Source organism: Canis aureus, chromosome 10 (assembly GCF_053574225.1).
Source record: "Canis aureus isolate CA01 chromosome 10, VMU_Caureus_v.1.0, whole genome shotgun sequence".
Classification (NCBI taxonomy): domain Eukaryota; kingdom Metazoa; phylum Chordata; class Mammalia; order Carnivora; family Canidae; genus Canis; species Canis aureus.
In genome coordinates, this window is record NC_135620.1 from 52826110 (window position 1) to 52841039 (window position 14930).

Here is a 14930-nt window from a genome sequence, read left to right on the forward strand (position 1 = left end):
CCCCTGCTTATGTTCTTTCTCTCTGTCAAATAAATTAATAAAAATCTTTTTAAAGAATCTTTATTAGTTTCTTTAACTTACAAAAGTAATGTATGTTAAATGGGGGAGAATTAAAACAATACCAAAGTAGTTAAGTCAATGAGTCTCTGACTCTCCTGTGCCTTCTGTCTTCCTCAACTGCCAAACTTCAGTTGTTGTTTTATTAAGATTTTATTTATTTATTTAAGAAAGAGATGGAGAGAGCATGAGTGGGGGGAGGGCCGGTGGAAGAGGGAGAGGGACAAGCAGAAGCAGACTCCAGGCTAAGTGGGGAGCCTGACTTGGGTACTTGGGGCTCGACCCAAGAACCCCAAGATCACCACCCCAGCAGAAGTCAGATGCTCAACCAACTGAGCCACCCAGGTGCCCCCCGTTTTAAGAATGAAGTGGCTTTTCCAGATTGTTCAATGTATCTCCTATCTCCCTATTAAGTTGCTACATCACAGCAGATTTAGAGACATGCCTCTTGAATTAAGAGCTTATAATGCAAGTCAGAAAAGGTTAAGTCCAGAAAAATATAAATCTTTATGTTTGCATTGCAACTTATGCTTTCAAAGCTTTTTCCTTATTATCTCATGAAATCTCTGGCAATCCTGAGATAGAAATAGTATCTTCTTTTAAAATAAAGGCTTTTTTTTTTTTTTTTTGAAGAGCAGTTTTAGGTTTAGAGTGAGCAAAATTAAGACGAAGGTCCAGAGAGTTCTCATGTACTTCCTGTTCCCACATATACATAGCTTCCCCCATTACCAACATCCTCCACCATGTAGTACATCTGTTACAACTGATGAACCTACATGATACATCATAATTACCTGAAGGCCATAGTTTCCATTAAGGTTCAGTCTTGGTGCTGTACATTCTATGGGCTCAGACAAATGTAAAATGACATATCCATAATTATGGTATCATACAGAGCATTTTCACTGCCCTAGAAATCCAACATCTATTCTTTACCCCAAATTTACAGAGGAAAAAAACCCTGAAACCTTGTAAAGCTAATCAGCTCCCCTCAAGTCCCCTAGCCAGGGCTAGGTCCCAAGTTTTCTGACCCCTTTCCCACTTTACCTCATAAAAACCACAATGAGCAGCAACATTAATGGGAGGAAGGCCAGAAACCAAAGAGAACCACTCAGAATTGTTGACACATCAGTGACCATGGTTTTACCTTGGGGAATGTGAGAATAATTTTGTTCCCTTACTTCTCCTTTATGGTGAAAGTGAGGCTATGGGAGAGAGCTCTAAAAAGGAAATAAGAAATAGAAATGTATCTGATTGGTGTGATGGCATTCTGTTTTCAAAGAAATATTTTGCCTCCCCAAAGCTATAGGGCTCTGTAGAACTTGAGAAGGAAGTGAGAAAAACTGAGTCAAGTGTGGCCAGTGCAGTCAAAGTTTGGAGTGCCCAGTAGGAACAAGACTGACCAGATAGGTGGCATCCAGGTATCTGGCAGCATTTCCATAGTCAATTCATGTCACCAACTTGTTGCTGTGCATACTTGATTGAATAAGATGGGAATTTTGAGGTTAAAGCTCTATCTCCTAGGTAGGCATAGATGAATCATATCATCCATATTCCAAATGATATATGAAAATAGTAACTCTTACATTAAATACATTTACCACAATAAAAAGATATATATCTTGAACATTTTTCCATGGTAGATCTTATATTAGATTTATCTCCTCTTCCTTTTAAAAGGCTGACTAGTGGCACTTGGGTGGCTCCGTTGGTTCTTGGTTTCAGCTGAGGTTATGATCTCAGAGTCTTGAGATAGGGTCCTTCAGGGTCAGGCTCCTCCTTCATCAGGGAGTCTGCCTCTCTCCCTCTCCATCTGCCCTTCCCTCTGCTTGTGCTCTCTCTCCCTCAAATAAATAAATAAATCTTTAAGAAAATAAAAGGCTGCCTATATGTATATTGTGGGATGGTGTATCATGATTTATTTAATCAGTCCTGACTGATGGAAATTCATGTTGTTTCTTTTCTTTTTCTCCCCACCCACTATTACAATGTTACATTTATTACAACTATTTGTTATAATATTGTTACTATTTATTTATTTATAGCTACTATAATATCTTGTAAAAATATTTATACACTTATTTCTTTAGTTTAATAAATTCCTAGAAGTAGAATTGCTGAGGGGGTCAATGTGTATGCACACATTATATTGCCAGCTGTTTTTCCAGAGAGGCTGTGACAATGTATACTCTCAGCAACAGGGTGTGCAAAGTACTCAGGTTTTGAACTCAGAAAAACCTAGATTAGTTCTAAGGACAGTTAATTATAAGACCTTTGGCAAATTACCTTTCTTAACATCCCCTTCCCTTCTAGAGATGTAATATTACCTACTTAATAGGGCCAGTGTTAGAATGAAACGCAATGATGTATGTAAAATGGTTCACAGCATGCCTGGCACATATAACAAATGGTAGTTGAGTTTTGTTCTGTTTTGTTTTATGTTGCTCTCCTCATTTACTTTGTTTCCATCTAGTCTACAGTATTCATCAGTCCCAAGTTCCCTGGCCACTAAAATGGAGCTGAGGATACTAGCTTAAGTTTTTCTAATCAACAGAAAGAGATATTGCTCTCTTACTGAGTCTCAGTTTCCTAGGAAAGCCTTGAAGCTAATTTCCAGAGCTCTATCTTTAGTGGCTAAATCACAAAGAGACAAACTCTCCCCCTCTCAAGGATCTTTCCTAGAATCTTAATCAGGCCATGTTTATTCCCCAGAACACTGTTGATCGGGCCATTTCGACAGCTGGCTTTTCTGTTCTTTAAAATAGGACACTGCATTAAACCCTGGAGGCTACAAGGGGCCTATGGAAAACAGATGGGAGACAGACCCCAGACACATGCACTCTGAGACTCTTGGGAGTCCAGGTTGAATTCCCTTCACTGTTTACTTCCACAGTCTGGCCTAAAAGCAGAAGGGCTGGAACTGGATCAGGGCCTCTTAGGGCTTTGAGTTCCAAAAAGTATTGATTTAGGGCTGAAATTAACCAGGACCCAGTGACAGAAAAAGCCCTGTAACAACTCTCCAAACTGCCAAAAGGGGGCAGTGTAGTGTTATGGTTAAGAGCATAGGCTTTTCTTTTTTTTTTTAATAAAATAATTTTTATTGGTGTTCAATTTACCAACATACAGAATAATACCCAGTGCTCATCCCGTCAAGTGTCCCCCTCAGTGCCCGTCACCCACTCACCCCCACCCCCGCCCCCTCCCCTTCCACCACCCCTAGTTCGTTTCCCAGAGTTAGGAGTCTATGTTCTGTCTCCCTTTCTGATATTTCCCACACATTTCTTCTCCCTTCCCTTATATTCCCTTTCACTATTACTTATATTCCCCAAATGAATGAGAACATACACTGTTTGTCCTTCTCCGATTGACTTACTTCACTCAGCATAATACCCTCCAGTTCCTATTACTCAGCCATTAGAAATGACAAATACCCACCATTTGCTTCAACGTGGAAGAGCATAGCCTTTGACTTCACATTGTGGGCTAGGATCAGGGCTTTGATATTAGCTGTGTGACTCGCTTGCCTTCTTTGTAGATTAAGAGTATACTTTCTTACAGTATTAAATGAAAAGTATTAAATGAAATGTGTGTCCAGTGGCAAACACATAGTAAGTGCCCATAGACAGCAGGGCACACATCACAGGGTATATGGGTGAATATGATAGTCACATATGACAAGGGGTAACTAAGTAAAGGAGATAAAAAGATTGAATTCACTCATTCATTCATTTAACATATATCTAGTGAACGTTTACTATGTGTAGGTTACCTTACAAGGCACGGGGGATATAATGGGAAGTAAAAATAGGTATGATCTCTGCCATCATGAAATTTAGCCTTCAAAAGGACCCATATGAATAGAATAGTCATACAAACATATGTGAAATTATAAATGTAAAAAGTGCAATAAGGAAAAGACCACTGATGAAGTCTAGAGTTTGAAGGAAACCCTCTGTGATGAAACTATAGCTGAGCTAAGATCTGAAGGATGAGTAAGAGTCAACCCAAAAATGGTAGAAAGTATAGGGAAAGCATTCCAGGCAGAAGGAACATGTGCAAAGGCACTAAAACAGAATGGAGCCTGGGATATCAGAGACATAGAGGAAAAGCCAGTAAGGTTGACTGTGGTGATAAGAATTAATGTGGTATGAGATGAGCTGGAGAAGAAGGCAGGAGCCAGATCACATAAGGCTTTGCAGGCCATGTTAAGAATTTGAGTCTTGGGATCCCTGGGTGGCGCAGCGGTTTGGCGCCTGCCTTTGGCCCAGGGCGCGATCCTGGAGACCCGGAATCGAATCCCACATCGGGCTCCCAGTGCATGGAGCCTGCTTCTCCCTCTGCCTGTGTCTCTGCCTCTCTCTCTCTCTCTCTGTGACTATCATAAATAAATAAAAATTAAAAAAAAAAAGAATTTGAGTCTTTATAATTAAGAGCAAGGGGGTAGCTAGCTGTTGAAATGTCAGGGGCTGTACTTAGCATCCATCCTACTTGGCAATGTTTCCCTCTGATATCTCTTTTCATGGGGGATAAAGGGTTAGGGCTTCACACAATTTCTTCCATGGCCATCCAGGAGAAGGGAGCAAAAAAGTAACCTGCAACAGGTCTCTTCTCAAAACAGAATGAGGCCTTGTGAACCCTCATTGCCCAAGGAAGAACTGGGCATAAAGAGGAATATGAGTGAGACATCAGGGTTTGGAGACTCTCATCAGAAATCCTATACTGGTGATAGGCTGTTACTACAGAACCCCTAATGTTTTCTGACTTGCATGGCTGCATCCTTAGCCAGTCTCCACATCTCAGACTTCCTGCCCCAACAGATTATCCACTGCATTGGAATTAGTGACTAAGGGATTAATAGCTATTAAGATGGGGTGGCAGAGGTACAACAATCCTACAGGCAGGGGTGTGTTCAGCTTTGCAAGCAGCAGCTCTCAATTTCTGTGTGCCTTTCTGGTTAGCCAGCTCACAGCATCCATAGAACACGCAGTGTGTTGATTGGGGGCACATGCGCACAGAGTGTAGTCTCTACAATCTTTCCTTTGTAAGGAGAGAAACTAAGAGTGGAGATCCTGAACAGCACAGGAATGCTAAAGTACCAGAAGGTGATAGCTCTGTTCTGGCTCTCAAGACTCGTTAACTTGGCTGGAAAGAGAAAAGGGCCTAAGACTACTAGAGCTGCCTGCCCCACCCCTCCTCCAACCTCTCCCAACCCACAGCCCAGCTAAACAGGAAATCAGGCCTGGGTCCTTGCCAGGGCCAAGGCTGGGGCAGGAAGCTCAGGAAACAAGTGAGAAAGACCGTCTTCAGCATAGAAGGCTGCTTAGAAATCCCTGGGAAGCTAAAATAAATCCAGCCCCTGCTGAATTCCTCCAGAGGAGGAAAACACTAGAGCTGCCTTCACTCTGTAGCATGGTCAAGCATGGCCTAGCAGGATTCAGAGAGCAGACCCAGAAGCTTCATGGGGGAAACTGTATTGTCTCAGTGAGAACACATTCCAAGTAAGGACCCTCTTCTCAGAGAAACAAAGTTCTTCAGTGAAGTGGGCTGAGTACCTCATCTGCAGATATCCTAAGGCCATCCCAGGCTGATAAGGAAATGATGGTATAGGATAAGGGCAGTGGTAGAAAAAGTAGTCCTAAAAGAGAAAGGCCTAGGGTTATCTGTAATACCTGTTGAGGAGGGAGGGGTGCAGGCAGACAATTGACAGGGGTTCTTTGCTATGCAAGTATACAGGAAAATCCTGATTAAATAATGGACTGAGGCAGACCAGCAATGACTGCTCAAAACATTAGGTGAAAGGCTGAAGGGAATGTGTGTGTTAGAGACATGAGGCTAACTACACCACTAATTAATCTGAATTTCACAAAAGGTAGGACAACCATATGTCCTGTGCCTCTTTCCTAATATGATGCAATAGGAAGTACTCAGCACACCTCAGAAGTGTTCTTCACACAAAAAAAGTCGAATCTGAATCTAATCAGACCTTGAGATATAATGACCAGTTTGCAGAAATACAAGAGACAGAGAGAGGATTATAAATGAAATAATTATTCAAAATAATCCAGTGGGTGGGGTATAGGTGAAACAAGATTAGTCCTGGGTTGATCACTGTTGAAGTTGGGTGAGTACTAGGGAGTTCATTTCACTTTTCCTCTACTTTGTATATGCTTAAAATTATCCATAACAAAACATTTTTAAAATTTGAAGTTCTGCAGACTAGAAACTACCTTCTCTAGTCCTATTACTGGGAGAGTATTAGTAGCAACATGGTCCTTTCCAAATGTTTCTTGAGCCTTGAGAGTTGGCCTATGGGAGTTGAAACAGCAGCAGGATACCCTCTACTATTATCAGTACTGGGGCTTTCCAGGAAGGCCCCACTCAGCCAAAAGAACTCTACATCAGTCATGACAGGACGGGGCAGGAGCAGGAATCCTCTGGTCAATGGAACCCCTTTGGGAATCAGCAGGAGCACAGAGCACTTCCATCTTTAGCTGGTCGCATCATGGCCTTGTAAAGGAGGCCAGGGACTCTTTTCACGATGATGAGAAAAATAAGCCATCTTTTCACCCTCTCCTATAAAAGCTCACTTGGGAACCATCAACAAAAAAAAAATGGAAAATGCCAACCCCTTAATCACATCAATCCTTAGATCAGAAATGATACAGTAATTTGCAGTTCATTTTCATGTACATGATCTTATTTATTTTATAAATAGCCTGAAAGAGTTTAGGAGCTTGGCTAAAGGTAGTAGCGCTAGACAACAAAAGTGGTAGATCTAGAATGTACCCAGCTTTCCTACCATTGTTGTGCACAGCTCCTGCCCTGAAGCCAGTGCCCCTCACTAGCTCACCCAGATCTCCACAGCCCCTCAAGGATACTGAAGCCAATTCCTCTCGTGGGAGTTCCCTGAGACTGCCTCACTGCTGTAGTTCAGTCCCTTGACAAATAAAGAATCTGAAACATGAGGCTCTATCAAGAAGTTGACAGGGAGCCTGATAGATGGTTCCTGACTGGTTCCCTTTGATGCCACTGGTTTGCTACCTTGACTATCACCTCCCAACTCAGTCTCCTTCCCTGACTCCACATAATTCTCCTCCTCTTCCCCAAACCACTAACCACCACCACCTCCCCATGTCATTACCTCCACTTGGCCTTTCTCTGAGCTTATGATATACTCTGAGCCAGCGCTGAAAGCAGCAGGACAGCCGAGGACAGAGAGGACTTTCTGGAAGCTGAAATCCTTATGCAACACCTTTGGGATTTGCAAACAGTTCAACAGAGGTCCTTCTCACTAGCTATTGCAATCTATATGCCAATGTAGCTACTGGCTGTCCCACTAGAGGCAGTCCGGTCCCCGGACAGAATAGCTTGTAGCATTTGGCTTTTGTGGTAAGGAGAATGTGAACCCCATGCCTGATACACAAAGAACAAGACATCCAGGCTGGCACTCTCCTCCCTCCAAGAGCTCCAGATATTTTTTCCATCTCCAGGAGGATGTGTGCAAGTCATAGAATGTTGGAAGACTCAGGTAGAAGCTCTTCATCAGGAGAGTCAAATTGCTCGCTAAACATTATACGTCACAACTCTATTAATAGTGCCTCCAGCCTTATAGCAAAGCTGGTAGCACTGTCATCGGTTATACTACCTATGAGAGAGAAGCTGGACCAGCGTTCCTACGTTCTCCTATGTACTTCACTCCAGAAAACTTACCTAATGCTGCAAAGGGAGAGGATGCAGAAGGGTCCATTTGTAAGGGATTTAGACTACCAAATCTGGGAGCCTCCACCTCACTGCGGAACAGTGGCAGCAAGTCACTCCTTGTCAGGGCATTCAAGGTTCTTCTCATTCTATGGCCTGAGTTCAAACATTACTTTTTTTTTTAAGATTTTATTTTTAAGTAATCTCTACACCCAACGTAGGGCTTGAACTTCTAACACTGAGATCAAGAGTCACATGTTCTACTGTCTTAAGCCAGCCAGGCGCCCTCCACAATGATATTTTTTTGAATAATGAATGAGTGCCCCAATCCATGTACTCCCTTGAACCTCCCACAATTCCCACATGTATCTTCTATTCCACTCACTAACTCCCACCTACTCATTTTCCTCTAGGTCTCTACTGGTGCCATCCATAGAATCACCTCCCAACCTTGTCTCCTTTTTTACTCATCTTTGGCAAAACCAGCTACACTCTTCTGTAGTTCTGTTTCATGACAGTAAGTCTCTTCTTTGCCAGACTGTAAGTTCTGGGGGCAGAACTATCTGCCATGGAGTTAAAAAGAGGCATTGGGGTGATGAGACTCACAACATAGCACATCAAAGTGGACCCTCAATTTAGGATATGTATCAAGTTATGTGCTAGAGGTTATAAAGGCTTTGGGGATGGTTGAGAGCTTACAAGAATAGTCAGGGGAGGCTTCCTGAAGAAAGGCAGTTTATATGGTCTTCTGAAGGATACACAGGAATAGGACAGGCAGAGGAGGAGTAGGGAGATAAATGTTTTTTTTTAATTTAATTTTTTTTTTCATGAGAGATACAGAGAGGGAGAGAGAGGCAGAGACACAGGAGGAGGGAGAAGCAGGCTCCATGCAGGGAACCTAACGTGGGACCCAATCCCCGGACTCCAGGATCGCGCCTTGGGCCAAAGGCAGGCGCCAAACCACTGAGCCACCCAGGGATCCCCCAGGGAGAGAATTCTTAAGAGGAGAGGAGGCCTTGGGGTGCCTATGGCTCAGTCAGAACAACATGTGACTCTTGATCTCAGGATCATGAGTTTGAGCCCCATGTTGTGTATAGAGATTACTTAAATAAACATAATGAAAAAAAAAGAGGAGAGGAGGCCTAAAGATACTAATAGACAAGAGAGCGTGAGGGTCCTGGTTTTGACTCCTTACTTCATTCCATTCACTTCCCCTCTTGAATAATAGTATCAGCATAGAACATAGGACTTTATTTTTTTTTTAAGATTTTATTTATTTATTCATGAGAGACACACACACAGAGAGAGAGAGAGAGAGAGGCAGAGACACAGGCAGAGGGAGAAGCAGGCTCCATGCAGGGAGCCCGACATGGGACTCGATCCCGGGTCTCCAGGATCATGCCCTGGGCTGAAGGCAAGCACTAAATCGCTGAGCCACCCGGGCTGCCCAGAACATAGGACTTTAGACAGCACTGACCTGTCACCTCCAAGATCCTCAACTCCTAGGACCTGAATGCTGCTCAACAGCACATTAGCTCTGCTCATGGCTAAGTCACATAGTAGACTTATATGAAGTTTTCTGTCTACATATGCACTGGCTCTCTGGAGGTCTGCCCTAGCCTACCCAATCACACAGTCTCACCTAGTTTCAAATTCCATATTGCTGAATTCAGTCAGCTACCTCTCTGGGAGTAAGAATCAATTACATACATGTGGCATAGTTTCTAATAAATATGAAACCACCATTTCACTGGCACCAGTGGACCCTTACTTGTATTAGCAGCCAGCCCAGCGCACGATGTGATTCCAGGTTTTTGCCTTGATTCTGCACTGCAAAGGCAAAGGTCTACCTATTTCAGATGTATGTTGAGTTCAATATAGCAATGGGTACAACTATTAAAATATGATCATGAAACCTCAACTGATAATAGAAGTACAATATCAATATTATGGATAGCGGCTGCCCCACAGTAATCTGCACCAGTCAGATCACATGGAAAGGTCAGGTCTAGTTCCAGGGGTGAAATACTCAAAGAATTCATTACAGCAGCCAGGATAACTGGAGATTTGGAAATCAGTCTCTGGGAAAATGGTTAGAAAGAAAATGCAGGGCCTAGTTTGCCTGGGGAAAAAAAAAAGTGCTAAGGCTGTATAGTCCACATCAGGGCCTTTCCTCTCCAGCAACTGCTGGCTTAAGGGTCTCCTCTTGTAGCCTATTCCTTCTCCTTGATCCTTTCGTCAAGGGCTTATAGTTTCGTCTGAAGTGTGGCCAGCTACTTATATGGTACTTATGAGGTCTCTTCTTAAATCTGCCTCTTTTTTCTTCTTACTCACTCAGCAGAGTCAAGGTTACTTCCTCTTGCCTGGCCTATTTCCAAAGGATTATTAACTTTATATGAAGTCAATACTTCAAAAATCCATGTTGAATATGAGGATAGGAAAGATCAGTTTTCTCCATTCATTTCTTAAAGAGCCATATCATAAGACTCCAGACCCTCTGTGAAACATATTGCTGAGCTGGCTAACATCTCCAAGATTCTTCCTTTCCTATGTTCTTTGCCTAGGATAACTATGGTGTCTCAGGGCTCAGCGGTGCCGGAATGGCAAACAGAAACAACATTTTCCCTGCTGAAGACCATAGCAGACATGGCAAATCAACCATGTCACTCTTTCTAACTGAACCAGGATTCTTCCTCAGAATCCACCTTAACAATCTAGACAGCCACTACTGATCAATGGACATTGACATAAAGGGTGAAACCTGCTTATCATTCATGCTTTATATAGCCCATGGAATAGGGAGTGTAAAATGATTATGTGGGAACGCCTCCTAATCTGCTGTGACCAGGGGGCACATTTAATGGTACTACAGAGGAAGTGTTGAGGCACCTACCTAATCAGGGAATCATTTTTTCTGCTTAAATCCCAATTGAGATAAGATTCCCTCTGATGAGAGATTTCTTTCTGATGACTATAATCTTTATATTCTTTCCTATGTAGCAGAACACAAAAGGGCAGAGCACAGCCCAAAGCTACAAAGGAGAAACAGGACTGAGGCTAGCAGCAGCCACACAAAGATTCAAAGTAAAGTACTAAATGGGTAAAGTGTACAGTATGTGAATTATGTCTCAATATCTCAATGAAGCTGTCAAAAAAAAAAAAAAAAACGGTTAATGGTAAAAATACTGGTTTCACCAGACCAACATTTAGTAGAGGGAATTAAAGGGAAGTAAAACCCCTTTAACATTATCATGAGAAAAACTTGACACAGTACAATGGATTTGCTTTTACATCGACCCAAGTTCACTAAGAACTTCCTACTGATAGCAATAAGTCCAGACCCTGACACAAAGCAACAATATCCCATTACAGACTAGCATGGGGCAAAATGGTATGGGTTATAAAACAGGCTCAAAAGAACTGAGAAGACTATAAATCTAGACTGAATCAGAAGAAAGACTAATTTCTTTTTTAAAAAAGATTTTAGGGGATCCCTGGGAGGCTCAGTGGTTTAGCGCCTGCCTTTGGCCCAGGGCGTGATCCTGGAGACCCGGGATTGAGTCCCGCATCAGGCTCCCTGCATGGAGCCTGCTTCTCCCTCTGCCTGTGTCTCTGCCTCTTTCTCTCTCTATGTCTATCATGAATAAATTTAAAAAAAAAAGATTTTATTTGTTTGTTTGTTTATGAGAGAGAGAGAGAAAGAGAGAGCAGAGGGAACAGCAGAGAGGAGGGGAAAGAATCCCAAGCAGACTGGATGCTGAGCATGGAGCCCCACGCAGGGCTCAATCATGACCCTGAGATCACGACCTGAACTGAAACCAAAAGTAAGATGCCTTACTTCTCCCAGGTGTCCTGAGAGACTAATTTCTAAGACAAAAGCATTCCAAAGAATATTCCGTAAACCACATTGGTTCTATATGATGTTAATAGATGAAACATGAAAAAAGGTTCCACAGTTACACAAGCTTGTGAAACACTGGGTTAAACAAAGCTGGAAAGTCTATATTGCAGGACTACTCAGAGCCTTTAAAACACTATTAAACATTGTGATAGGATAGAGTATGTAGTGTTTCCCAAAGGAATTTGTCTATAGATCCTTTTTATTCCCATAAAGTATCTCAAAGGATCAATGTTTCTAAGAATTATACTATAGGAAATGCTCATCTAAGCCATGCTTGGCTGAGGGCTTCACCAATTCCTTTACAAGGATAAAATTCAGAATTAATATGGGGAACTATAAATCATTTATAACTTGTATATAATTAAGTTTAAGTTAACTACATAGTAAAATATATATGGTTCTCATATGATTTAGATGAAGTTAATTCAACAAATCTTAAATTACCTCTTCTAAATAGTTGGGGTAGACTCTGGTTATGACAGCCAAGAGTCTGGTGGTGAAAACAGGTAAAACTAGATCAGGTACCACAGTAGCTGGACTCACCTCTGCCTGGGTGTGGCCTTTGGCATAGCTACACTCCTCAGGGTTAGAATGGTCAAATACCCTTTCTGGCCATTAGTTCCCTCTTATGCTTACACACACATCATCATCATCATAGAAACTTAAAATTGATCCTCAAGAACCACAACCAACTGATCCTCAATTTGACATCGCTGAATAACAACAGCAACAACAACAACAACAACAACAACAACAACAACAAATATATATCTCCTTGAACCAGCTCCTAAGAAGATAAGACCTAGATTGAACTCCTACTGGCCCCTGTCTACCAGTCCCCAAGGCCAGACCTTCTGGCCTCCTTTCTAGTGGACTTTCCCACTCCAGAGTCCCTTTCTAGAGCTCAGGAGTTCATTTGGCTGCCCCACAGTGAAGCTTTGGGTCATGTGCCAATTTCTGAACTCCAGCACAGAGCCAGATACAAAGCTAGGCCCAGCTCTGCCTCCTTCCTTCCTTCCTTTCTCTGGCCCAGATGGCCACATTCCCAGTAGAATCTCCTTAGGAAACAATGACTTGAGAGCCTGCTGAGCCACGCCTCTTGCTTCCTTCAGCCAGCATCTCTGGGTATCTACTGTTAACCTGATTCTCCTCTTCCTGTTCCCTTTGGGCCTCCCTGCACCTGTTCTCCCAGGGTCTGCTGGAAGGCATGAAGCAGCTAAGCCCAAGAAGATAAGTCTCCTATATCCTTTCTAGATACAAGGCTCCATCTGCCCTTTCAAGTTGAGAAGAGTCCTTGAGGTGAATCAGATTCAAGCGAAAAAGGCTCTGTTTTCTATTTCTTTTTCTTCTTTTCTTTCTCTCTTTTATGAAAAATTTATTTATTGGGCGCCTGGGTGGCTCAGTGGTTGAATGTCTCCCTTTGGCTCAGGTTGTGATCCTAGGGTCCTGGGATCGAGTCCCACATTGGGCTCCCTGCAGGGAACCTGCTTCTCCCTCTGCCTATGTCTCTGCCTCTCTCTCTGTGTCTCTCATGAATAAATAAATTAAAATCTTTTTAAAAAATTTATTTATTTGAGAGAGAGAGAGTGAGAGCATGGGGGCAAGTGGCAGAGGAAGAGGGATTGAGAATCTCAAGCAGACTTCATGCTGAGCATAGAACCTGATGCACAGCTCAATCTCCTGGCCTTGAGATCGTGACCTGAGCCAAAAATCAAAAGTTGGATGCTTCATCTACTGAGCCATCCAGGTGCCCCTGTTTTCCATTTCTTTTTACTCTGAGCAGCAGTCAGTCAAAAGCAGCAGGGGGCTGGAAATGATTCAGCTTGACACCCAACTACCCATGGAAGCCCCTGATTAAAAGGCTGAATTTAGAGCCTTTAAGAAGACAAGTCACCTCTGAGCAATCTCACTCCAGAAGCCTGCTCCCTTGGCACACCTTGCCTGGAAGACAGCAGCCTGGAAACTGCTTCTATACCAAGTGGAGCTTTCCAGGCTGGTATCCATCAGAGAAGAAGGGTTATGTATCCTTTTTCATTCTGACTCTTGCAGGTGAAGCAGTAACTCACACATCTATCCTAAAAGAAATCAATGAGGGGTGCCTGGGTGGCTCAGTCAGTTGAGCATCTAGCTCCTGATTTCAGCTTGGGTTGTAATCTCGGGGTCCTGGGACTGATGTGGGGCTCAGTATGGAGTATGCTTCTGCTCCTCTCTCCACACGCTCTCTCTCTTTCTCAAATAAATAAATGAATCAAATATTTAAAGAAGAAAAAAAAAAAAAAGAAAGAAAGAAATCAGTACAAGAGCCCAGCTCAACCAATTAGAGAGAAAATCGTTATAAGCTTAACCAGGATGATGGTAAAAGGCCAGGCCAGAAACTGCAACATAAAAACACTCTCTTAGCCAACAAAGGATTTTATTATTCCTTCATCAAAGTGCTGCTGGGAAACAACAACAACAACAACAACAACAACAAAGCAGCACCACTGGCTCCTTGTTGCCACCAATTCACTTGCATTCATCAAAGCAGGTTTCAGGGGAAAAGTAGTCACTGGTAGGTGAGTACGCTTCTCAGTATCCTATTTGAGGCTGTTGGGGGCCAGTATCACTCTGACAGGACTTTCCAGGACTCCTGAGTCCCTCATAACCCCAAGAATGCGGTTTCAAAAGCAGAGCAAGAAAAAACAGCAGCTTTCTCCCATATAAGCAGTCCCTGAAGCCAAGAAGTACACAAACAGCCCCCCTCAATTTCCTGGGGTCGTGATGGTGCCTCTTGCCTTCCAGATATCCATCCCGGAAACGTGGGAGTCATCCTTGACTCCCTACCTCTCCCCAAACCTCCAAACAGGTACCATATACTGCCTATTCTATTTTATTTGTATCTGTATAAGGATCCCTCTTTTCTTGCTGCTTTAGTATCAGCTTTCATCATCTCTTTCCTGGATTTTTACTGCACCACCTCCATTTTAGTTTTCCACCCTCCAATCTCACCTTTTCCCATCTCTCATCTGCTACTAGAGTGATAGTCCTAAACTCAAATTTGATCATGCTATTCCCTTAATTAAACCCTTCATGCATTCAATTGTTTCTTCTCCATGCTCTTTGGCTGGCATGCTTGCCCTCACCTCATCTTCTTGATCTGCCAAGCTACTAGTCTTCATCTAAGCACCAGTTCAGCGGCATCTCCTCTGTGAAGCCTTCCCTGGTCACTTGATGAGAGCACTTCCTTTTTCCTTTGGCCCTTCTTGGTCTGGTTCTTACTTCGTGCAGTGCTCAT

General features: G+C 42.9%; 2 protein-coding genes across 15 annotated transcripts in view; one reads left to right on the forward strand and one right to left on the reverse strand.

Moving 5' to 3' along the window:
• DNAI1 (dynein axonemal intermediate chain 1) overlaps positions 1-14930 on the forward strand; it is a 123912-nt gene that overhangs the window by 43215 nt on the left and 65767 nt on the right. The window contains exon 2 of one of the 9 annotated variants that reach the window (XM_077912336.1): positions 8169-8272. The exons of the other annotated variants lie outside the window; for them this stretch is intronic. Coding sequence (XP_077768462.1) covers positions 8267-8272 — 6 coding nt within the window. The 5' untranslated portion in view covers positions 8169-8266. The remainder of the gene's footprint in view (positions 1-8168; positions 8273-14930) is intronic. 9 annotated transcript variants of the gene reach the window in all.
• FAM219A (family with sequence similarity 219 member A) overlaps positions 1-14930 on the reverse strand; it is a 50953-nt gene that overhangs the window by 30955 nt on the left and 5068 nt on the right. The gene's annotated exons all lie outside the window — the stretch shown is intronic.